Genomic DNA, 26,645 nt, shown 5'->3' on the forward strand with positions numbered 1-26,645 from the left:
CAAAATTCATTTCAGAATTCTTTGCACCCCCAAGCACCCCTGCACCATTTGTAGCCCTCTGTAAATAGTAAACAGTCAATATTTGACCTGTAAATACAAACTTCTCACACATACTTCCCTGTATACACTTATAGAATATGCATCTTTTCTCTTACCTACTTTCCTGTGCATCATAGCTGTATGTTTTTGATTATTTTTTGTTGAGCTATATGTCCCAGGTTGATTCAAATTCATTGTATGCTGAGACATACTTGACCAACAATATTAATTCCGTTGAAAATGACTTAAAATATGTGTTCTGTGCCATAAACCTGCACCTTCATACATGTTCTCTCCATGTGTGAAAGATGGGAATGAAAATGAAGTACTGTACCTCTATCTGCAGTAATCCCACTGTTCCTGTTGTAACCCCATCCACTTCAACCACCCAGTGAAAGCACAGAGCGCCACTTTAACATTAAATCAACATGTTTATTGAAATAAAATCTGCTTTTAGCTGTAAAAAACAAAACAAAGAAGAACACTGTACATTTATTTCCCCAGAGAAGAGAGTACATGATTGAGCACGTATGTGATGGAACAGAGTTGATATGAGGCCGTGCGGCTTTAAATCCAACTAGAGTGAAGTGTGACGCCCGCAGGCTCAAGTGTTAACAAGCTAAACATTAACCCAGCAGGAGCGCTAGCAAGCTGATAACACCAGCAGGAACTCTGCAAGACCAACCAAACAAGGAAACACAGCCTGAACGTCAGCTTCATATATACTGTATGATGTTGATGGCAATGGATACGCAGGTGTGGGTGTGTGTGAGTCTTTGGTACAGGTATTTAGATGGTGAGCACAAGTCTTAAAAAAGCAGGAGAACAATGGAAATGTCCTTGTTAAGCACACACACAACACAGTAATGTTGCAACATAAACAGTAGATGAAAAAGCACAAACAAAACAAAATATTTGACATGTCATTCACATATATGTACAGTCTGAACATCACTACGACACCTTAATGTGATTGTCTCCATGGATTTCACAGTGCACGACATTTTCATTTTCACAGCCCCGAGTCCATCAACGTGAATCCACACAACAGTCGACGTGGCGTGAAAGCTTGTCACAATCATGCAGTTAATGGCCCCCATCTCCTACCCCCCTTTTTGTACATTAAATAGAATAGAGCAAGGCACTCTGGGTAAAATAAGGCGGGCGCCTGGAAAATTACCTGCCATTAATCTGTGCAAACAATTGACTTTTTAGCCCTGGTAATTGGGAACACGGCAAAATTAAGTCATATTTCAGCTGACCTGACAAGAGGTGCAAAGGATAAGAAATGGTTGTATTTAGTCTTAGTGTACCTTTTCCTTCATAGTGTGGTGGGCTGTTTTTTTTCTTTTAACAACGCCCTCTCCCTCCTCCTTCTTATTCCCTTTCTTTCTTTCTTCACTGCTTGGCTCCCTGACTGAGATGAAATTACCTTAAATTGGTCTGAACTGGATGGAAACACTCTTAAGTGCTGCTCAGCCAGTCTAGTTCTTGGCCAAAGAAAGCCAAGAAACAATAAAATTGAGTACAAAAACGCAGGAATTCACAGTCACTTGTTGTCAAACTTCAACAAGCTGATTGGGCCATAAAGAGCAGCTTTAAACCTTGAATCAGCTCTCCAGAAAAATAATAATAAAAATAATATTAAAGGAAGAAAAGAAAAACACATTCAGACTAAATGGGGATGTCAATGTGAACCTTTCAATGGCCGCACAAATAACTCCAGATTCAAAACATTTGTGAATAATAAAAAAGGAGAAACTCAGAAACTCCTTCATTTAACCCACTGTGAAAAAGTGAACACAAGTAAAACATGAAAAGGTGAAAGCAAAGACAAACAAAACAAAGGAAAAACATGTAGAAGCTAAGGATAGACCCATATGGGATTCCCAGTATCAGTAGCGAAGATTTTCATCTTCGTATATCCAAAATCGTGAAAACCAATCTTTGCTTTGTAAGACTTGTAATTCTTGAAAATATGACATCATGTGCTTTAACATACCATGAACTCTTCATTAAATTCTGCAAGAATTGAACATTTTGATGTATGATTAGACATGAAAAGCAAAAACACAAGTCAGTCATTACAAAAACCACCCTCAAGCATGTTCTGGATCAGCAGAGTTCATTTAGGGGGTTATGGTCACCAAATACCAGTGAAAAATCAGCTGGTAATATATTTGGTAAGCCCATATTTGGTCTATCCCTTGTGTAATACCTCATGGTCTGAATATTGTGATGTCCATGTTGAAGTGAAAACCAAAACTGAACGGAACAGAAATGGTGAACAAAACCAAACCAAAGATAAACGGGTAAATGGCAGGAAGTGGGTGCTGTGCAGGGGAATCAGTGCAACTTTGGTGGAAGAATATCGGCTGTGCCAAATAAGTCCCAGCATGACTACCACACCTGGTTGGTCCAATAGATGTCCCTTTGGTACATTGCCGTGTTTGCGTAGTCTCCTACCTGTTTGTTGCTGTATTTGGGCGGGTTGGCCTTGTAGCTGTAATCCGAATATTGATCGGAGCCTGTGGAGTTGTTGTCACCCGTTCCCACAAAGGTGTTGGTGGCAGGGAGGTCCTGAACAGCCTGGTGCTTCTTGGAGGCAGAGGGCGACTGTGGCTGCAGCTGGATGGAGGGTAGGGGGGAGTTGGAGCGGTAGTGGCGGCCCAGATCAGGGCTTCCTGGTGGGTAGTTAAGGGGCAGGTGGATTCTGGGACTGTCGTTGACACTGTCATTGATGAGGTTGAACTTGAGGCCCTTCTGCAGGCTGGCCTCCTCGTCCTCCTCCAGTGGCTTGGCAGGTTTTGGAGCTTTGCCCTTTTTGCTCTTTTTCCCTTTGCCATTTTTGGGGCCCTGCTTTGGAGCGTACAGGTCCTTACTCTCCTTCTTGCCAGCCTGGTAGCCACTCTTGGTGTCCTTCTGCAGCCGGTGTCTGATGACTACCACGGCTACAATGACCAGAATCACACCAGCGATACCCGCCAGGCTGCCGTACAAGATGTTGCTGCGCTGAGCAAGGGCGTAGTTCGGATCTCCAGCAATGTCCCTGTCCAGAGGGGTGTAGAGGCTGTGTCCAACCAGTGCCTCGATAAGTGAGACATTGGACTTGGTGTCATTGACGAAAACGTGGACCAGGGCGGTGGTGTGGCGGGGAGGTTTGCCTTTATCACTGACCTTCACCACCAGACGGTGCAGTCCATTGTGCTTGCCGGTGAATTCCTGCGCCAGTGTAATCTCCCCGCTGCTGGGCGAGATGTCGAACAGGCCGTACGGGTTGCCGCCTGTGATGGTGTAGACCAGCTCCGCATTGAGTCCAGAGTCAATGTCCTCAGCCTCTACCACCTCCACTCGGGTGTCTGGCGGGGTGACAGGTGTCAAGTACGTGTAGGAAGAGTTGGCTGGTTTGGTGACATAGGGGGCATTATCGTTCTCATCCAGGACATTGATGGTCACACCTACATAGGAGGATCGAGGAGGGTCACCAGCATCCACAGCCTTCAGGCGGAAAGTGTAGGTGCTCTCCTTCTCACGGTCGAAGGAGATGCTGGACAGGATGGTTCCTGTGCCGTTCTGGATGACAAACTTGCCATTATCTGGTTCCACAAACAGCCTCACTCGGGCGTTTTCACCTTTATCAGCATCAGTGACGGTCACCACGCCAACGGGATTGAGTGGTGGCATGTTCTCATTGACAGAAAAGCTGTAACCGCTAAGCATAAACTTTGGGTCATTGTCATTGCGGTCCAGAACATTAACCACCACTGTAGCAGTGCCAGTTTTGCTTGGAACACCCTTGTCTGCTGCTGCCACACGGAACTCATAGCGCTCCGTCTCCTCCCGATCCAACAGGTTCTTCACACGCACCTCCCCAGTGTTGGCGTCAATCTCAAAGAGCTTGGTGGCTGAACGCTCAATTATGCTATAGGCCAGCTCTGCGTTGGTGCCACTGTCTGCATCTGTTGCCACAACATCCAGCACCTTGTCACCTGGCTGGTTGCCCTCTGCAAAGTCCACCTCGAGCATCGCAGGGGAAAAGTTTGGCGTGTTGTCATTCATGTCTGTGACCTGGACTTTGAGGGAGTTGGTGCTGGACAGGGCTGGGTTCCCAGAATCCACAGCGACAATTTCAATCCTGTAATCCTTAACACGCTCATAATCCAGCAGGGTAGTTGTCTGCAAGAAGTACTTCCTCTTCCGATCGTTGGCTGACTCACTTGCAGGTCGGAGCTGAAACGGGACATCACCGGCAACTACGCATGTAACCACTGCATTTTCCCCCTCGTCACGGTCTGACACCTGGACCAATGCCACTGGGGTGCCAATGGGCATGTCCTCAGAGATGTTGGCCACACCGTCCTGGTGTGTCACCAAGCCAATACCACGGATCTCGATGGCTGGTGCGTTGTCATTCTGATCCTTGACGTTGATGGTCACGAGGACCTTGGAGCTTTTGGAGTTGGGCCCACGATCTTTGGCCACCACAAAGAACTTGAGGAAGTTCTCCTCCTCACGGTCCACCAGGCCTTTGACGTATATGATGCCGGTCGAGCGGTCAATGCGCAGAAGCCTCTGGACGGTTTCCGACGCCTGATGGAGGATGTAGTCAATCTCCCCGTTGATGCCGGTGTCTGCGTCGTTGGCTCTGACCTACAGTGACAAAAAAGAGCGTTACCTTTTCACAGTTCATTTTAGTCACTTGGCTGAAGCATCCAGAAGGATGAGTGACAGTTCAGTGACTTGCTCAAAGACACTTTAACGGAGACAGACCCACTAGTTAAAGACTGAAACCTCCTTACGACATAACAATGTTGGAGATCTTCTAAAAAAACGTCCAAACTCACGTTTTCATGTGTCAATATCATGCAAATACACCGTAAATATTCAAATTCAAGCACTATTTGACTAATATCTGTCAATTCATAGTCAGAATTGATATTTCAGAGGCAAATGGCAGCCTGAACACCCCGCGTTGCAATTATTGCCTCAGTAAAATTATATAGACTATTTAGATTCTTTGACTCACAAAGAGTCACTACCATTACTAATGCAACACTACAAAGCCTTTTGTGTTTTCCTGAGGGGGAGATTTTTTTTTGCTGTGTGTGAAATATAATGGACGATCAAAGCTGAGTGCACATACCCGCAAAACAACATCTAAAAGCCATGCAGCGGGTCATTGGCATCTGATGGGCAGATGAGTGAATGTTAATGTTCCTCTCATTATCAGAAAAGCCCCGGCTCCTCAGGGCCCATTAGGAGACCAAAGGGGACAGACCAGCATCGGCCACGATCCGGCCTCATACACCCGAACCCAAAGTAAATGGAGGTAATTAGTCAATTAGGAGGTACGAGCAGTGAGCAGAATGTCATTTAGGATGTACTCATTAGGACGCCTTTCTATCTAAACATCTAATACTTTTTAATTGCATTCATTCATTGCCTCGGCTGCTGTGAGGAAATGTAGGTCGGTGTGTAGTTTCATGTGTACTAGTTGTTATCGGCTGATTTAAATGTCCCAGGTGCTGCTGTTTCAGCGTTTCGACAGGCTTCACCTGGGACTTACAGTAATGTAATTAGGGTTTTTTAATTTTAAGGCCATTTATTCCTTTAAGGCTAAACTGGATCTGAGCCAAATCTACACTCAGCAAAATAATCTCTTAAAAATTTAAGTCCTAAAATTATTGGTTTCTTAAAAAACAAGAAATATAGTCTGCCAGAGGGGTTGAGATTATTTTACCTTATTTAAACAAACTAAAACATGCCTTTGGGCCAAGAACAGAGAAATCTTCTATAAACTTTAGTGGTGATGCCAACATTTTTTTAAGTAGTACTTTGACATTTTGGAAAATACACCTACTTCCTTTTTTGCCAAGAATTAGATGAGAAGATACCACTACACAATACCACTCTTGTATTTGTAGGTAAATACCGTATATTGCTACAGCCAGCATCTGGTCATCTTAGCTTAGCTCAAACACCGGAAACAGGGGGAAACAGCTAATTATCATATAGTGTTTGTTTAGTCTGTGCAAAAAAGAGTAAAAGTGACAAGTTGTGTTTTTATGTACAGAACTACTTCTCGGCCAGGAGCAATGACTTCCACAAACCAGAGCTTGTTGTTTTTACGCTTCAGTTTTTGTACAGCCTAAACAAATGTGATATAACACATTAGTAATAAGTGAGCTTCGTTATTGGATTAATCAATAGACAGAAAATTCAAAATTTGATTTGCAATCGAGTACTCACTCAATTGATTTTTCAGGAGAAAATGCTGAACATTCGCTGTCAAGGCTCTGAAATGTGACGGTTTGTTTCTTTTCTACCCTTACACTGCTGTCAATGTTATAGTTTGGTGTTTTGAATTGTTTGTTGGACTGTTGGACAACATAAGACATGTGAGGACGTCCCCTTGGACTCCGGAGTGTTGTAATGCGTATTTTTCACAATTTTCTGATGTTTTGTCGACCATAGGATTAATTGATAACTGTCAAAATAATCGTCCGTAATCATCCTCATTAGCTGCAGCCCTATTCCAGTTTATATGCTAAGCTAAACTAACAAATACGTGTATTTCCCAGCCTACTTCTTTAAGATACCGGCTATGTCAGGCTGAAATGTCCCTGAATATTTTCACTTTCTGGAATGGAGCATCCATAAAAACCACAAAGTCTTGGGTTTTTAATACATCACTTGTGTAAAAATGACGCACTGTAGCTGTAATGCAGAGCTGGAACAACATGATACAGAATACAGGACACTGTCAATGTGGGAAAATATCTCACACAAGCATTTAAATGAACATTTTGAGGAGGAAATCAGGGTTTAAAGGTTAATGCAGCCAATAGTATCTCTGAGGGATTTTCCTTTTACACAGACTCCAGTTCATACTGCCACATAATTAATACCTGGTTTCCTGCCTGCTCAGGATCGCAGGCTGTGACAGATCGTCAACGGCACTCGGGGGTGACATGGAAGTCATTGATCCAAGTCGCAGAGGTTAAGGTTAGAGAAACCATTAAAGTGAAATTATAATTTCTCCTGCCCATTGATTTCCTTTCCTCCGGTGTTGCTTTAAGCAGCAGACATCACCAAACAGCGGTGAATTATTGACAGCTTCTGAGAATTGTGTATTGAACAGTTGAGCTGCTGGAGCACAGTGATGAAGCCAGAGCTGTGCTGGCTGCTCTCCAAGGCCGCTCTGTCCAAGCGTACAGCAAGTATAAACACTGTTAACAGTTAACCAGCAAGACCAACTGGTTGCTTAAATGAGCGGACTAGATTCTCTGCATGTTTCAGCTGATTTACAGCAGTAAACCTTTCGTTTCTCTTCTCTTCTGACCGTTCTGCATCAAACCCTCAGGTTTGAGACTGGTTTCTTTCCTTCTAGGAGGCCTTTAGTTTGGGTTTATTCCTAAGAAAACCGGCTTGCAGAGACTCGCTGCAGAGAGATAATCCATCACGGTTAACATCCTGTCTGGTTTATTGTTGACGAAATTACATTATAATTACACGGCAGTTCAGTGTGGACTCTTTAAATCATTTTGGGCTGCCTCTTTTTAGTTGATTAATCATCTGGTTATTAAAGAGATATTCAATGTTTCTATCGTCCTTTTTGGAAATCAGTCATTAGGGATAATGGCAGATTTCTGTCAATATTTTCAAATATTCTTTGGTCTTAAATGAGCTCTAGATGTGTGGAGATCCTTCATCTGAAAAGGAAGAATGAGACCGGAAGAACAATGTGACAGATTTTCACAATCATCTAAATTCATCGAGCAAAGAAATCTTTATTAGTCAATTAAAGGCCATGAAAACTTTTATTTCTCTCAATCAGGTTGTTACTATGAGCGATGGGCTCCCACAGGAGCTTTCCTGCCGGTTTGGAGCGGCTCAGTTAAAAAAGAGTTGATGCTTCAGTATACTATTCAGATGCAAGAGCAACATCTGAACCAAAATCTGTTTTTGTGGGGTTGCTCGTCAATTAAATCTGATCAGCCCACACCCAAGCAGTCCTGATGAGGCAGATTAGTTCGGTTTTTGAGTGTTAAGCCCCAAATACATATGGGTGGTTTTTTTTTGGTTAACTTTAGCTTTTGTTGTTGTATATTTAATCATAAATATTTAATTTGAATAAGAAAGTCTTAAACAAAAGTCCACTAACTAGCTTTTAATGGGGCTTTCAACTTTGACTGTTGCTTATTTGATCATGAATATTTAAAAAACAAATCTTAACTCAAGGCCCACTTGCAAACTTTTTTCCAGTTTTTATAATCGCCCCAAGGTCTCCCTCAGCAGATGGATAAACTTCCTCAACTCCATCCACCGATGAAGGTCATGATATGCAGCTGAAAGCTGTGGCAAAAGCTGAAGTTAAGATTCTCTTTCCATATTAAATATTCATAACAGAATAAGCAAAAGTTTTAAGGTGAAAGATCTAGAAAGAGCAAGTAAGTGGACCTTGAGTCAAAACCTCTTTCTGAGGTCTAGGATTCACTTTCTCGCTCATTATCATTAATGTTACAAATATCCTCACATAATAAAGGTGTTTTAAGAATCTCCAGAGACCGTCCATTGTGGCTCTTACAGAAATAAAGTGACACCAGTGGCTGCCTGAAAGGCAGAAAATCAATCTAAAATCAGATGGCTTGCTTTCGAAATAGTGCGACGGAGGAAACTAGGTCAACATATGCATAACGTGGCCGTATACTCCTTTTAAGAGCGAGTCGTAAAGAGGGGATATACAGTACATGTCTGTGCCGCCATTGGACGGTTTAAGCAGGTCAGGGTCATCAGTCAGCGATGTCCCACTGCTTCTAAAGCTTCCCTCCTCAAACGCACGTTAAGTGAAATGAATTCTGCAGCTCTCTGAAATGCAATGAGCCACATCCAGAGCAATAATACCAACAAGCCCCGTGGATAATCTCATGACTGACTCAGATTAAGTCATGCGCGGCTCACTGGAAGGCTGGCTGGTCGCACTGCAGTCGGGCAGGGAAGGGAGCGGGAGGAAATGGAGGATGATACAGTGAGGTGGGTTTGTTGTGATGCCGCTGAACCAAACCGAACCTTCCTGCTCCGCCTGCCGATGGCGACATCACGTACCGCCGCCCTGGCCGAGAGCTCAAAGGTTAAGTTGAATCACTGGTTAATATGTGACCGGGCGCGGCGATCCCACGGCCTGCTTCACCTCCGCCGCACCATCTGTCTGTACGGATAATTGAGCAGCATATTATGTGCAGTCCCTGCGCCATGTTGTCCTGCAGCTCCCGGTGTTATCACTAACAGGGCCAAAGGTCCCCCTGCAATGTTCGGTGGACATGCAGAAGTCTGAATTCGCTGCTCAGATGTGGGGAGGGACTTTTTTTCCCCACGACTTTTATGTTAGAGAAGAGGCAGGTTTGTGTGAAATATCTGATCAGGTATGATAGTGAGGACAAATATTTGTCAGTGAGCTTTTGCTCAGCTGAATCACGATGTGAAATTTAATGTCAAAATGTAACACAGCAGTTTTATAGGTGAAGGTCTACTATTTGATACCTGAGTTTCCTCTTAAGTTCTCCTTCAAGTGGTTTAAGGAGAGCTTTAACGGGTAAAACATAACAATGTCAACAGGAAGTCTATCCGTCCGTCAGATGTCTGCCGTTTCCAGTTTGTGGCAAATTACTTTATTTACACCCTGACCCTTGAAGAATAAGTCATATTTTTTTACTTCCCGGGTCTGATTTTAGTTGTTTTCTTCCATCATCACTAGAACCAGCGACTTTTTGTCTTTTTTGCTTTTTGCTTAAAAAATAACTTAAACCGTTCATTCATTCATTGTCACAATAGTTGCCGATTTCTTTCCCGTCAAGTGACTAATCAATGAATCGACTAAGCGCTTGAGGTTGAGTGTAGATGCACAGACAGTGTATACGGCGATATGCCTGTGTTTGTGTGCGAGTGTGAGGTATACATGTACTGACCTGCAGCACAGAGTGTCCCAGCGGGCTGTTCTCTGGTAGTTCGGCCTCGTAGTGACTCCTCTCAAATTTGGGAGCGTTGTCGTTCTGGTCGGTGACGGTGACCCGCAGCAGAGCGCTGCTCGCCCTCGCCGGCCTCCCGCCGTCCACCACCCGAATGTTCAAGTCGTACGAGTCCTTCTTCTCGCGGTCCAGGTTGCCCATGACGACTAACTGCGGCAGCTTCTCGTCGGTGTCCACGGCGACCTGCAAGCTGAAGAGCTGGTCGGCGTCGGGCCCGGTGCTCAGCGAGTATTCGGCCACACCATTGGTGCCAGAGTCCCTGTCGGTGGCCATGGGGATGGAGAAGAGGGCACCGATCTGCGTGTTCTCGGGGATGGAGAGGGTGAGTATGGGGGAGGAGAACTGCGGCGTGTTGTCGTTGATGTCCAGCACCTCGATGCGGCCTTCGATCAGCCGTGGCCCCGAGCCGATGCCCTTCACCATGTCGGTGATCGACACCTCGAACTCCAGGAAACATTTGTCGCCCTCAAACAGGTTGCGGCAGTCCCTCAGCATCTCGCGGTCGATGGGGATCTCGGTGGTGTAGATGTCACCGGTCTTGCCGTCCACCCGAAGGTATGGGGAGCCCACCTCCAGCTTGTAGAGGTGACCGGTGTCAGGTAGGCCCCGGTCGGCTGCCAGGCTGCCGATCAGCGTGTTGGGAGGCTGCTCCTCGGGAACCCGATACAGGCTGTCGGTGGGTGCGGCATTACAGGAGACCAGCAGGACAACCGCCAGGAACAACAGAACCTCCCGGCTCAGTGCCGCCATGTCTCCACCTGACAGCACCGCTCTGAAAGAGACAGACAGACAAAACAGTTCAGTGAGACTGCCCATCCCTGGTCCTCCGTCCAGACAGCACCGGAAAACATACGGCTGACCTAGGATCTACACAGACGCTCCTCTTCCAGGTGTATGTCGGAGCCGACACTGACGAGAGGCAGTGAGTCAACAAAAATGACAACAGCTTTATGTCGTTACTCATTAAGGACAAAGTTTTGTACAGATGCCGGCGTCACATTTATAATCAAACATGAACAAATACAGCCACCCTGACACCTGACGACAACAGGTGACCACTTCCCCTTACATTAACCTACCAACGTGCAGTCTTGACATTTGGCCACTGAAGCCTGTTGAACCTTGAAGGCTTAGAAACGTTATTAGATTTTGGAGGTGCCAGTATTTTGAATTTTTTTTTTGGTTATTTTCCTGTATCCGTCACAAGTTTGAATGTTTTCAAGTCAGTGTGTCCTCCTCTAAGAGATGAAAGGAGGGTAAAAAAATATTTTTACTGTGTTATTCGAGCTACTGACAAAATGGGATCTGTCCCTGGGTCCCTGGCCATGAAAGCGTCAGGTCCACTGTAAGCCAGCCGGTTTCCAAATATGGCTTTCAGACGCGTCCCACATCATTATATCAGGCAACATCTAGTTTTAAGAGCCAAAATGGTGTTTAAATGGTGCCTGTTTCTAAAGAAGCAAAATACTGTTTAATGCCCAGTTTAGTCTACACTTTCCATTTAGGTGCCACACAGTCAAGAGGGGTCAACGCGATGTACACTTCATCTTCTGCCCATGTCCAGAAGGGTTTATGACATTTGGGCCCAAGACTATGTTTGCAGTCACACAACACAGTAAAAACCAAATCCATCTTGGAGTTAATCCAGCCCCTCAGTGTATATTTTAAGGGGTGAGGGGATACGTAAACAGTGCACAGGGAGCAGTAGGGGCCCAACAGCTTATTTCTGAGTCAATCAGGCCATGACCGACTCATCAGACTAGTGTCCGTGTGGTTGCTTTAGCTTCCCTCCGCAGGAACAGCCTAAGTAGGCGTACTATTTTAAAGGTTATTTAGGAGACTAGACATTTCACAACATTTCAGGTGTTTAATGTGTCACAGTGAAGATTTGAACGGACTTTTGAAGGCTTGCAGACATCCTTATTATCTTATAGCACATGAGGCTGTCTGCAAGAATCCTGGACTCAGATTTAAGAGTTTTTAGATGTCGTGAAAAATGAGAAAACTTGTGTTATCCATCTGCTTAAAGATAAATTAAGGTATAGAAAAACAATATTCAGCAATATTTAAGACTATAGAAAGCCATGAATTCAGGTTGCAATTTCATCTCTGATGTCTGAGGACTTTTCCACATCCTGAAGACAACTCAGATTTAAGACTTTCTAATGTTTTAACATACTATTTTACCTCATACAAAAACAGTTGAGGCCTAGAAGTAGGAATTTATTTTCATTTTATGTCCTTTTTCAGTAAACTTCAGACACTTCCAGGTCTGGCAGACTCCCCGACGGAAACCATTCTTTCCATCGAACTGATAAGACCCGAGTCTGCGATCAATGCCGAATGTTTTCACTGACTTGACAAACTTTTCACCTTATGTCTGATGTTCATGACGCTACGTTTGAGCCAGACTCCTCTAAATATAAACTCTCTCTTGCTCTCCACCTCTCCTTCACTTTCTTCACTCTGCCGAGTTTCTCGGCTGCAGGTCACCGGGGTTAATCTGAAGAGCGCTTTTTTTTTTTTCTCTCCTCATGTCCTTGAATTGGAGAGGAAGACACATGCACACTCACACACACACACACACACACAACATGGACCAGCATGCTGAGCAGGAAGCAAGAAGTCTTGATGCTCTCCTCCTCCTCCGGCTGCTGCAACGCTGAGTTTACTGTGTGTGTGTGTGTGTGTGTGTGTAGGAGTAAAGGCTTGTATTTTCTGAGCCTGTTAATTCTCCTAGAGAGCGAGAAAAGTGGAGAAGTGGAGCCTTGTGCATAATCATTTAGTGACATATAATAAATCAACAATCTGATCCCTCTCCGCAGCTTCTGTCGCTCCGAAGCCAACATGAAGCCGCGTTACTAAAGTTATTTTAACGGCAAGTGACCCTTCACACAACACAACGCCTCCTCTCTTCATCTGTGGCACACATGGGAGCACCGTGGTGATATCGGGCTACATCGACACTGGACACGACTCATTTCAGGCGTCACTGTATCTGACTTGAGGTACAAGCGCCGTCTTTTTTCTATCAACCCTTCCTTTCATTCGACAGATGTTAAATGTTCTCAAATGTTAAACGTGGTCAACACACAAGCAGCTGTACAGGAAGTTTACCTAAAGAAAACGGACTAAAATTGGCAAGATTTCGAGTCACATCAGGAACAGTCTAATTAAAGAATAAGTAAAAAAGATCCCCGATCTTATTCTGTTGTTTTTTCTAGCTTGTGGCACCTGAGGGTTTTCAAACCTGTTGGGTTGAGTGTTAGGGACACATTTGCGTTGGTACCAGAAAAATCACTGAGGGTTTACACAGAAAATTCAAATAAAACTGTATGTTCTCTCTTTCTTCGCGTAGGGATCTTACAGTACAGCGCAAAGTGCATAAGCACGGCACAAACTTTACTTTACTTACAGATAGCTTCAGAGGTTCTTTTAGCCTCTTTTCTACAGGGCTTTTGGGATATTTTTTCAAAACAGACAAATTTGTTTTTTCATTTTACGAGTATTTGTAGCTCATCTTAAAATCAAACTTAAAAACATGGCTAAAATCGACTCAGATAAGCTGATCAATGACCTGTTTTTTGTAATAATCTTGTTTGCAGTATTTTATTCATTAGTTTAAGATTGTTAGAAAAAAAAAAGTTTTATGTTACACGTCCTCCAGTTTCTTCTCTCTTATTTTCAGTGAGCTTTATTATGTAGAAAATACTTATTATCGGTTGTTGTCGTTGATGATGCATTTTATATGGACCCCTGGCACATTTACACTGATGTTTTTAACGTCGTTATTGATTAATGCGCACTGTCTCATATAAATAAATGGACTAATAAATAATGTTTTGTAATCAGCATTGGTTGATTAGGATGGAAGCACGGTACTTTTATGGAAGAAACCTTTCCTATGTGTGTGTCCAAAGTAATAATACATACAGACGGGTGATAAATTAAAGGAAAAACCTGAAAAATTGGTGGAGAACTAGGATGACAATGCCCCCATCAGTAGGACATGAGGGTCCACTGGACGGTTCGATGGGTATGAAAATGATGTGAGTCATAAGCTATGGCCTTCACAGTCACCACATCTCAACCCAGGTGAACAACCCTGGGACATTGTGGACCAACGCGTTAGACAGCGCTCTCCACCACCATCATCAACACACCAAATGGAAGAATGGTGATCATCCGTCCAGGAGAGTTCCAGAGACTTGGAGAATCAATGCCAGAGAGCACCGAAGCCGTTCTGGCGGCTCGTGGGGGCCCGACACCGTACTAGGACACTTCACTTTGATTTATTCCTTTAATTTGTCACCCGTCTGTATGTATTAGAAAACTTTATGGTGTTTTCACCACCTGCGGCCACAAGGTAACAACCCAAGATCTGAGCCTGCATCTTCTGAGGATCATAAACGCTGCCTGTTAAACCGAGGCTCATGCTGATTCCTGGACGGCTGAAATGTCACTGGCTGCCAGTTGGTTCATCGTTTCGAGTCATTTCTTGAGAAAAAAAAAACCAACAAAATTGTTGGATTCCAACTCTGATGTCATTACTGACCAGGCCTGGACTTTATCAACTTTTAACTGGAACAGGAAAATATTTAGCACACAGAGAAAGCGATGAAGACTGGACGACAGTTATTTTCGTTTTCAGTTATTTGTTTGATTGGCTGTACATTTAATCAATTCACCTTTTTGTCTAAGAGAATAATGAAGACCGAGACAAAGTCCGACCAACTCTCAAAACCCAAAGAGATTCAGTTTGCAATGATAGAAAACAGGGAAAAGCACCAATCCCTAACAACTGAGAGGCTAAAAGCAGCAAATATTTGACTGCTGTTGTTGTTGTGCAGTTGTTTATCTGAAGTGTCGGCTGCTCTGCTCCCCGCTGTGAAACACACACACTCACACACACAATTACCCCTGTATGACTCTGAATGAGTGTGTGCGCATACGGGGGTTTTACTGTGTTTGCAAGTGTGAATGTGCATGTGAATACCTTTGTGTGTGTGTGTGTGTGTGTGTTACAGTGTAAAGTTAGTGTGTGTTTCTTTTCTCACATTTTTTCTCCACAGCTGCCAAATACCCCAAACCACCGACCTCTGACCTCTGACCCCGCGGCCTTTCACACGTTACTGTGGAAACGGAGCTGAAACTACACTGTCCACTGGCTGACGTCCAGTCTGCGAATGTCGCAGCGGCACGGACCCAAACCAGCCACGGTCAGACGAGCTGTAAATGTAACTGCGTGAGGATCGGATGTCGACAAGTGTTCAATTTCTACACGATTGTCTAACGTGTATGTTTTGAATTTTCAATGATTTTAGCCACTTTGAAACTGATTTCATACCTTCTGTGCTGTGCTGATTCTACTCTAGTTTGGTAGCACATGTGTGTTTTCTTAGTGGCATACAAGCAAAATTTCTCGTATAGGTACATTACGGTGTAAACAGACGTTTAAGTTTTGTGTGATTCCAGCAAAGCACTTGACACAAGTCCCCTGATTTAGCGTTTACAAGCAGCCTATCGGTGTGTAAGAACTGGTCTAAAACACCCTGTAATGTAGTTGTAAACAGATATGATCGCAAATACATTAAGAAACATTTCTAACAACAACAACAGCTCCTCCTTTGGACACTCATTATAGTAACAATACGGCAAAACACAGTCAAACTCATATAAAATGTTACAGTCTCAAAGGAGAAGCTATAACTGCTACATGACTAAAAGCTTTAAATTGTCCCTGTCCGCTTCAAACTACATGATAGTTTATTATAGACCATTTATTAAATGTGTCTATACTGATCCTAAACACTAAGTGGAGGGACTTAAAGGTGTTACCATGGTTTCTAATCTGATGAAACAGAAACACCGTCTGCAGCCTGAAGGCTGTAAACTCTCAAACAAAGTGATGCTGGACTGATATTCCCGGTCACAGTGCACGTGTCGTTAGTGATAAATGCCCAAAATGTACAACAGGTTCATTTTCGTGCTTATTTACAAAGCGACCCGCTCCCCTGCTCTTTCCCGTGAGCGGAGTTTTTGTTTGACAGCGGCCTCGTGCTTCGCCAGCAGCTGAATATACGTCAGGAAGTACACCGCGAGGGGAAGATGAGGCTCTCGGGGTGACGTTCCCTTGCAGAGGGAAGCTACATGAAATCAAACTATGTGCAGTAAAAGAAAGGACCAGATAAGGTCGATGAACTGCGGGCGGATTTAAAGTTATTTTAATCCCGATTTGGACGTTGTTCTTTGCCTTAAGTAGCTTTACAGTTGATAAAATCTTCTTATTTCTCTCTGCCTGACAGTCACATACAGTCCATTATCAGGCATGTGCGTGAATGGTCGACTCGACGATGAAACGTTGCTGCCCTCGCTGGTCGGCCCCAGAAACGGTAGCCAGCAAAACTAATGATCACAATCTTATTAATGTACAACGCCAGTCAACCGCCGCATCGGAGAGGTGGGGCCGCAGCCCCAGCACTTCTGATTGAGGATTGGAAGCATCTGATCAGAGAATAGGCGAAGAAGTTTCCAAATCTGATCAGACGTTTGATGCCAACTTCCAGAGGCTTCCTGACATATTGAGGTTCAAAACCTAGTCTAGTTAAAAATCTAATTTCTGTAAAAAAACAAGAAAAACAAAACACGTATAGGCTCTTGAAAACCAAAATATAAAATTGTGCAACGCTGAACTTCAGAACTTGCACAACATACGCAGCTCGAATGCAACCTGACACTTCCCATCCTCGTTCACTGCTCTAAGCGAGATGTAAACTGTAACATATGGAAAAAAAAAAGTCTCGGGTCGTGAGAGTTTTGGGATCTAAATAAATCTCCGGGTCAAACGTCAAGAGAGCTGAGAGTGAAAAATCAAAGTGCAGTGAATTCCTGTTTGTTGATGTGCATGGACACATGTTAGTATGTTTGTTCACATGTAGTGTAAGCTGTGGAAGTGTGTGTTTTTGTGTAACTGTGTGTGTCCTCAGGGACGGTCCCGGGTGAGCCAGAGATCGTCCAGCTCGTCCTTTTTCCCACAGTCTGGAACTTTCTCACCAGTCAGCCTGTGTGGGTGTGCTTTGTGTGTGTACGGGTGCGTGCGTAAGGCGGAGTGCGTTTGTTTGTGTACAAAGAAGTCGAGCAAACGAGCTGCTGCACCCAGACTCTGCGTGTGCTACATGACAAAGACACACATTTCCATGTGCGACGGGCCCGGCAGTGACCGCCTGCCGGTTCGACTCCCGGTCAGAGTCGAACAGGCGAGAGACAGAGACTCACAATGGAAGACACAGCGGGCGTGTCCACACAACAGCACTCGTCTGTACATCACAAAGCAGCTCAATGGTCCAGTTACCACCCACTGTGTGTGTGTGGGTGTGTGTTCCGTATTGACATTCACAGTGTGTCTCCATGTTAATGTCCCACCTGCATCACACAACTTAACTACTGTACATTCAAATACTCTACATCAGCAGACTAACTTGTTTCAAAAGAAATCACCTGAGACTTTGTTTATAGCCTAAATAACAAGATGACTGGTCTCGGTTAATCCAGTCGATTAAATGCCCGACAAATCAGGACGACTGAACATGTCGATGTAAAAATCCCGTGAATCAAATAGTCCCATAAAACAAATCTGTGGAAGGCTTCGTAAAATGTCGTCATAAAATCTGTTCACGTCATCGAATCAAAACCAAAAACACTGCTCAACACTTAAATGTTCCTGAAAAGGAAATACAGCACGTGACACTGCAGCGGGAAACTGCAGAAATGACCTCTAGCAGATAAGCTGGACTACTGACCTGATTAAACCTTAGAGATCCCTGGACCTGAGCCGTTGAACTTCTCCGTACTGAACTGTGAACTGCAGTGTTGACCTCAGTCTGCACCGGTGGGTATAACGGAAAAATCCAACCAGTAAAGTCACGTTTTGCAACAATCCCGCCTCCCTGCCCGTCCCCCCCAGATGAAACTGCCTTTATCTCCGTAAGAGAGAGAGAGCCCGCTGGTTACTTTACAACCGGCCCACGTGTCCTACAGTCTCAGAGACACCCATTCTTCGTCTGATTTTCTTACTTTACAGAGTTTGCGGCTCAAAAATGCTCAGGCTCTCAATACATTTTTGCTGCCAGGTGAAATGACATCAAGTCACAGTCCTGATAAGTTGTTGTCTGATGGCATGGATCCGGATTTCGATCAAAACTTTGGTCAATTGTAGACTTTGTCTTCTTTAGGCACAGTTCTAGGATGGCCGCCTGTTTGCATGTGTTAGCCTGGCACTGCAGCGCAAGCGTCCAGACCGGCCCCTCACATTAGACTGCTTAAGACCAGCCTGCCGGATTTTCTATAGTACAGGCTCCTCCTCCAAACGGGCTTGTGTGAGGGAGGGTCGTCCGGCCGCTAACTGTCCCCTTCCCGCAGTCTTCCCACCGGCCTCGCCCTTTCTGGCCCGACTTAAAGATGCTACGTGGAAACACGTTATTAAACAACGGCTGCCCTCTAACTGTAACAGGAAGTTCTTTAAGATACAAGTTTACTTTTGCTGCTCGGAAAACGTCAATGTCAAAGTCTAGACCAGCGGACAGGAGCTCCGATCCACGGACCTGACACCACAACCTGTACTTTTACTTTACTGAGGAGAGGCTACAGACTCCTTAAAGGAATCCTTTAAGAGATTATAACTGAAATGAGGAAACGTACTTTAACTGCAGATTTAGTAAATAAAGCACATCTTTATTTATTGAATGCAGAAGCTAACGGCAATAAACAGTCACAACTGAAAAAATGTTATCGATGCGGCACAACAGAGATGTTCGACACTTTCCTGTCTGCCCCTGAAGCTGTTCTACTCACAACGTCATATTGAAGAATGAGGCTGAAAAAAAGGAAACATTTCAACCATGTGAGGTCCTGAAAAGAAGTTTGGTAAAGTCTGTCTACGTCGGTACAGAAAAGCCCCGCTCAGGCTACGGATCTATACAGTCTGCCGCTGTTTATTTGATCTCATTAGCGAATAAGTGAATCTGTTTCTGTCTGACAGGAACCAAATGAAGTCGTCTTTGTTACAACAAAGAGCTCCAACGATCCCGGGTATAATTCCAGTGATGTGTCCCGTAATTACACGGGCACAACAACACAAAGCCAGTGGCCAGTTCCCAGATTGGAAACCGGTTCTGAAAGTTTCCGTCTACCCTCATAGGTGTGTGTTCCTTCTACAAACTACATAACCTGAATGTCCAGAGCTTCTGTGTTCACACACATTCCGATCTAGGCCTGAACAAATAGCACACACACACACACACACACACACAGATAAAATCAAAAGATGCTTTGATGTTTTCAGATCTCAGATGGATATGATGTTCGTGGTTGAGGTGAGCTCTCTGGACATTTCAGTGTGTGTGTCTGCGTGGGTGTGTGTGGTCTTCTCTCTCCCCCGCAACACAAAGGGGATTACTCCATTCACTCCCATTGTTTGATCCAGATTAGCAAACACACACCCTCCCTATTCAGATGCAGCAGTCACCTGTTGCCGGAGTCTTTGCGGCCCGTGACACCAACTGTGTGCGTTCTGTGTGAATTTCAGGGCCCGGCTATGCAGCGGATGTGTTGTCCAACCACGTCCGAAGGCCAAAGGCCGACGACGTCCGAAGGCGGCGTGAAACCCTGCCGCCACAGAGCGAGGTGAGGCCAGGTCACCTGGACGGGCTCTCCTCGGAGACACTCGTGGTGTTGCACTGGGCTCCGCCCGTGGTAAATGACAGAGGTAGTCAAAACCCTGCCCACTTTCCCATCTACACCTGTCACTGCCAGGAAATGAGTCCAGAGGGGGTTTGCTCATGCTCTTAGACAGGCGCTTTGTTCCAAGCACTGACACCATGGAGCTTCCTGTTACCAGGTCTTCGTCCGGTCTAGTGTCTTGGTTGGCTTGTCAACCGAGAGCAGCAACGGCCGCCATCAAACCAAAGCGCTGGTGCCCTTCTTTTTGACAAGTCAAAGTTAATTTCTACCTGTTAATCCTTGACAGACACCCAGAGCGGGAAGGAGACTTCTAAATTTCTGGGCCTTGTCTCCTTGAAAACCGGAATCCTACCGAGCTCCCGAAGCTGTAAAACTTTACATTTTGTATTGTGTTAGAAGACTAAAAAAATATCACCTTGCAGGACTGGGAACTCCATAAACACTACCACAGTAGTATTTATAAAAAATTAAAAGGAGCATCATTAGAAAAAGATCATATCCAGGTTTCGGTATAGAAACCTGGATATGATACCTTTTTTTTTCTATATCTTACTAAGTATGAACATGGGTTTCTACAAACCCTTTTATTCAAAAGCAAAATTTGTCTACACATAAGCAGACATACAAGAACTTTATTTGACTGAAAAGCAAAAAAAAATTTTTGAATAGAATTGCAAACAACTAACCAACCAATTGATTGACAGAATATTATTCATAATATATTTCTTATTTTACACAGACTAGATCAGTCATCTCTTTACTACTGACTCTCTGAAAATATAATAATAAAAAAATTAGCTTTTTTTTTTTGGACTGTTGACCGGACAAAACAAAGAAACTGAAAATGTCACCTTGCGTTCTAGGAAATTATAACCAGCATTTTTCATTATTTTCCCACAGCTGATCATTTTCATTCATTTTTCTTACTGTGTGCTACAGACACGTTTTGGTGTGTACAGAAACATACAGAGGTTTGATACCCAGCACTCAAACAATGGCTGAACTGGCCCCGAGCCCCGCCAACATTAGGTCCCGCAGTAGACACGGTAATAATCACTTAAGGTAATAAACCTACTAACGCACCTGTATCTCTCCACTCGGGCAGCAGGTGTTGGCTTATGCGTCATGGTTTCTGAATGTGTCCACACCTTGTGCAAATAGTCTGTGTGCAGCAGAGAAATCTATCGGGCGTGACTCCATCGCTCTGAGCGACTGAGGCTGCTTTGTGTGACGGCCATTTTACTGTCAGACAGGAAACTTTGGATTAATACACGCTGAGTCACTGGTTTTAATGGTTTCATGACTGGTTTCAATGTATTCTTGTCTTCTTCCTGTTATTCGGCCCAAAAGTCTTGCTCAGAGGCACTGTGGCAGGAAATCTGACTGGTTCAGGGATCAAATGCGTGACCTTCTACTGACAGGATGTGCTGTCTAACCTCTGATCCACACACACACACACACACACACACACTGATCCTCTGGCAGCAGCAGCAGCAAAAGGGGATTATGGGAGTGGATGGCAGATGAACAGCAGGCTGGTATAAAGTAAAGATCAAGCATCATCCGAACACTGTTTTAAATCCAAAGCAACATATTTATTCCACACGTCAGAGTACGGCAAGAACACAAGGACAAAACGAAAACAAACCTGACCGTATCTCCCAATGTGCAAAGCCTCCACTAATATCAGCAAACTGTCGCTCTTTCGATTATGACGGATTGTGTGGTGATGCAACACACGTCAGCCTGTGGTGCTCGGTTTCCAATTTGAGTTCAATTCATAGATTCGAAGTCGTGTTTCTCCTCTTTTCAGCTCAGACGACCGATGACAGCCCAACCCAGCTGGATTTTTGAGGCTGATACAGAATCCAACATTTAACGGTTTAGAAAATCTAAAACCTAAATGGCCAGTGTTCGTTTTTAACATTAAAACACCAAGTACGATCCCTTGTATTTTGTTATTAGAGGGTTGTGACCCAGGCATGTACTGAGGTGGACAGTTGAAAAATAAACACTTCGTATGATAGATAAGGGTATGGTTTAAACAGTTAAGTTCACTGGAAATTAAATTTGTATCAATAACAACTATAACCAATGGAGCTGCAACAATTCTTCAATTCAATTCAGTTAATTGACTGAAAATTAATCGGCAACTATTTTGACAGTTTAGGTCATTTTTAAGCCAAATTTGAGAATTTGCTGACTTCTAGTATTATAGTAAATTGACAGTCTTCGGGTTCTGGACCGTTGGTCGGACAAATCCAGACATCCGATCACATCACCTCGGGCTCTGGGAAAACGCCAGGGACAATTTTCATCGCTTGATTAAAAAGACAAAGATTAATGCTCAAATTGAAGCTCGAAGAAACTGTACAGTATAACAGATTAGTGCTGACGCTGTAAATGAATAATTTTAATCGTTTATCAAAGAAACATTAGAATCATGCTCCGGCTCCAGCTTCTCGCGTTGGAGGATTTGTTTGCTGTTGCAGACAGAATATCTACGGGGTTTTTTCCACTGGATTTTGACGATGAATCAAAACAAAAAGCGACCAATCGCTCAAAAACAGAATTAATGATTGATTGCAGCCTCATAACTGGTAAAGTCAGAGGCTCAGTACATATGGATGCTCTTGTTATTCATCCATCATCTGCTGTTATAATGCTGAGAGGTTTGTTTTTGTTTGACGGCGTGAAATGACACCTGGTGCTCAGCGTGTGAGCAGGCAGCGCGTTTCAAACCCTCAAACTTAGTTTAAGCCCGGTGTCTACTGACAGGCGAAAAATCAATACAGCAACATGGCGCCGGCCCGGTAAAGTGCTTTCAGTCCCATTTACAGCAGGAAACGTCGACATCTGTCGTCGTGTCTGACAGCGAAGTGTCTCCACCTTCGACAGACAGCTGCACATGAAACTAGCTACGGATGTTTACGGTTCCCTCAGGAAGATTTCTAATGATTCTGGCCACCCCCTCCCCCTTTCTCTTGTTTTTAATCTAAGCTACCAGAATGATGACAGTCGCCTCAGGTAAACAGCATCAGATATAATTGCTTTCGTGGCAGCTTTTTGTTCGATTGGAGTGCTGTGTGGCGGGTGCACGATGAATTTTCTGCATTTTTGTGTTTCATTTTGCACAGAAAACAAACAAAAAACTCGTCTTGGATTAAAGAAATTCTGTTTAGGATTTAGCTAAACCTGTTTTCTAGCGTAGCACGTTTGCAGGCTGATATAAACCTCTGCAGCGAGAATCCAGTCTTGTCCACAGTCAGTACTATTACAATGATATTCTAAACAACAATTACTTTTACAGCTTGGCTATATAGCAGCGGTTCCTAAACTAAATTTGAAGGGTAACCAGTTACCTCTGCAACACGTAAATAATAATAACCTCCCCAGACCCCTGAAAATTAGGAAAATGACACAATATTCCAAGTCACTGTTTAGTTGAACTGGTAACAAGTCAAGACACTGAATTGTCCCCCCACCAATTAAACGACCTCTCCAAAACTAGAGCTTTTTAAAAGACCCAAGTGCGTTTGTGAATTGATCTATTTTCAATGAGGACTAACACCTCGTTTCCACAAACAGACCCTGTAAAAGATGAAACAGTGGATTTCAAATTCCTTCGGACGGGATCTCAACAATTGATTAGTCGACTAATCGGCTATGTCGAGTTGGAGGAAGGCAACAAATCATCATTTCGTCCTTTTTCCGAGAATATTATTGTTGCTTCTGTGTTTCCATGCCAGTTTTTGTCCTCCTCATTTTTGTCCACTCGCTAGTTGTCACACCCGAACACAAAAAAAAAGGGAAACCTGCCGTGAAAACTGTCAAATCGGAAGCGTGGACACCTCTTTTTCTGCAGAGCGGAAATGCGAATGTGTGTGTGTGCCTCCATTTCACACACCGAACCCATTTCCACTCTCCCAGCTCCCATTTTAATGACGCGCATTAACAACACGGCTCGCTCAGATCTCCAATTTTTACGCGGAATGTGCAGAACGGACTCTGTTCGACCTCCCTTCTCCTCCTCCTCTTTTTTTTTCCATTTCATCCTTCCTCTCCTCGCTGACTAATCCTCCACCTTTCACCCCCTCCCACCCCCTCAACCTCCCGCAGAGCTGCGGATGACCGTGACATTTGTTGTTGTTTTATCCGGTCAAAATTTGACGGAGGCATCTCCAAATTAGAGGAGGCAGAGCGGAATCCCAAAGCTCGGTCTCAAACCTCAGACCTCGACCCCTCGACACAGCGGCGGCGGCGGCGGCGGCGGGAGCTCCGGTCACAGCACCGGCCGATTTCAAAACCGGCCACAAAAACCTCAGCCACTTCGGCTGCAAAATAAAGCTGAATATATGTTTGCAGTGGCGGAAACCAGAGCAGAGGTCCAGTATCATGCACAGGGGGAAACCTCCAGCTTGACCACATGCTAGATCATCTGAACCTCAGAGGCTTTAATGAGCTTTTTATGTGTTTGTAGAATATTTTTACTGACAACAATAATGAGAAAAGATGTTTAATTGCAACTTAAAGCCACAAGTACCAAGGCTACATCTCTTTTTTTTACTGAAACGCCAACGACACAGTAGGTGGATCCTCTTGTTATTCCAGGAAACTCAGCTCAGCTGAGCTCTGCGGTGTCTCTGTTGAGGCCGAGACCGACACAGGTTTCAGGGTCCAGTTGCATGAATCACGTAAGAGTCATCTAAGTGTTTCAGAGAGAGGCAACACGGGGAGCGGGGCATGGGGTCAAAGGTCAAGCGTAGGAACAGAGACACGTCCGTTTCCCTGTAGCAAGACATGGCCAGAACATTCGCACAGCGTTTCTGAAAACGACCTCGGCAACAGCGTTTACTACTACAGCCCGCTCTCTGACAGGGAGAGGCGGATGCAGTTTGCATGTAAATACCCTCCCTCCCTCCATCATGTTGAGCAGGTTGGACGCCCACCCCCTTTCTCTCCCTCCGCCGCGGCAGAAGCGAGGAGGGCTGGGAGGCTGGAGACTGGAGGGACCGGTCGGACCGGATACCCCGACGGTGACACGCGTTCACCAGCACCCGCTCTCCTCCTCCAGCTTCGGCGTTTACACTGAAACTCCCCCGCCTTTATTTGGGTTTAAGCTCATGTTAACAGCACATACAGCAAAATTATGCTCCTAGTACTGGGGGTGTGTGTGGGGGGGTAGTCTGGTAAACATTAAGGCAAAGGGTGTCAAATGTGCTGCTACAGGTGCCCAGGAGGCCTCAGGTGCTGTGTGGGAATTTACAGGTATGGAGGCAGAGATGTGCTCCTTCACCTGTCTGACTGGTTCATGAGAAGCCTCAGATGAATGGACTGTTGTATTGTTGCTTTAAGCGGCCCCGGGGGTCCCCGAAGGCGGATTAGCTCCAATATTACAGTGGGAAGACAAACCTCTGATTATAATGACGAGCTTTTTTTTACTGCCATTTTATATTCCTCTCTACAGACCGGGAGTCCCTGCAGAACTCTCAAAGCCTCGGATGGAGCCATAATGAAACCCCACTGCGATGACGCCTCTATGTGCACTATAGGGAACCGTGCTCTCCTCCCGAAATGCATTAGACGGGATTACTGTAGTGATTTTTCCAGTTCCACGGAGGTTAGGAAGCCCGGAGTCATTCACAGAAAGCTGTATTTTATTACTGGCAGATATGGAGGTAATGCCGAGGACGGAGTGGATCGATACGGATCAATAGCACTGTAGTGTAATATCGGTAAAATACCCATCAGAGGAGATTAGAGGCTGAATATTAACGTGCGATCGCTTTACGTTGGTTTATTTTACCAACAAGTGTTTTAAAACCAGCCGCCTGGTCGTCACGGACGCCCGAGTGTCTTCAGAGATTCAGCCTCCACCGAGTATGTGTGTTTTTTTTAATTAAGGCACAAGCGCTCGTCCGGGCGAAATTGAAAATAAAGTGAATATGCCGCTTCTGCTGTCGTGCGTAAAGCGTCTCCCGCAGAGCAGCAGGCTGACGGGGGCATTCAGAGGAACATACGTGAAGCATTGCCGGGAATGCTGTTACATAAAGACCCGGGAACGAGATTCTGTGCGGACCGGTTCTGTGGAGAGAAGTTCCTACCTGGACCGGGTGAGAGCCGCGCGGTTCCCCAGCTCTGAGCGCTCCAGCCCGGCTACAGGCTCCGCTCCTCCTTGGTACCTGGACGGAGCCGCTCCAGACCTCCGGGGAAAATTAAAAAAAAAACCAAATTAACAATCCACAACGCCGAAAAAAGACCTGAAAACAAATCAAACAATCCAGGCGGACAGACAGGGGTAATTATTCCTCCAATTCCTCTCACAATTTCTGTCCACTTTTACTGTCGTGACCGGCGCTGCGCGTCGACCCGCCGGTCCTTCCTCTCTCCGGGGTACAGGCTGCGGCTAGAGGCCAGCCGGGGGAAGACCCGTCTGGACAGGGGGTCACTCACTCGCTGCTACTCCGTGAGGAGGCGAACGTCACCGACAGCATCCTCCGCTTGTGGCACGCGCGGGGAGGTATTGGGGTGGAGGTGGATGTGGTTGCGGTGTGAAGCGGACGGAGAACCGGGGCGGGGGGGAGGAAAAAAGGATGGAAAAACGGTTAAAAGTCACCCGAGCAAGAAAGACTAGGTCCGGTACGTCCGGGAGTCGCCAGCGGCGGCCGTCCGGTTAGTTTCCAACACGACGCGCGGTGGCCGCTCTGCCGCCTCAAACTCTGTCCGCCTGCCGGTCCAGCGCGGCTGCACTGTCTGTGATGGGAAAGTGGAGTGAATCCAAACGACTGCGATCGCGCTTCCCTCCCTCCCTCCCTCCCTCCCTCTCTCTCTCTCTCTCTCTCT

At 45.1% G+C, this 26,645-nt stretch overlaps 1 protein-coding gene across 1 annotated transcript; it reads right to left on the reverse strand.

Annotated features, from left to right (window-relative positions):
• Positions 1 to 449: 449 nt before the first annotated feature.
• On the reverse strand, positions 450 to 26,250 carry LOC120785162 (protocadherin-1-like). Its single transcript, XM_040119599.1, has 4 exons — positions 26,127 to 26,250; positions 25,907 to 26,005; positions 10,005 to 10,836; positions 450 to 4,689 (listed from the first exon to the last, which is right to left on the reverse strand). Exons 3-4 carry the CDS (start codon positions 10,812 to 10,814, stop codon positions 2,440 to 2,442), a joined length of 3,060 nt encoding a protein of 1,019 aa, XP_039975533.1. The 5' UTR covers positions 10,815 to 10,836; positions 25,907 to 26,005; positions 26,127 to 26,250; the 3' UTR covers positions 450 to 2,439.
• Between the last annotated feature and the right edge of the window lie 395 nt (positions 26,251 to 26,645).

Source organism: Xiphias gladius, chromosome 23, assembly GCF_016859285.1.
Source record: "Xiphias gladius isolate SHS-SW01 ecotype Sanya breed wild chromosome 23, ASM1685928v1, whole genome shotgun sequence".
NCBI classification, from domain to species: Eukaryota; Metazoa; Chordata; class Actinopteri; order Istiophoriformes; family Xiphiidae; genus Xiphias; species Xiphias gladius.

Coding starts and splice junctions, on each gene's coding strand:
- LOC120785162 (XM_040119599.1), bottom strand. CDS start 10,814: ATGGCGGCACTGAGCCGGGAGGTTCTGTTGTTCCTGGCGGTTGTCCTG. Junction 4,690..10,004: donor TGGGACACTCTGTGCTGCAG/GTCAGTACATGT, acceptor TTGTCACTGTAG/GTCAGAGCCAACGACGCAGA.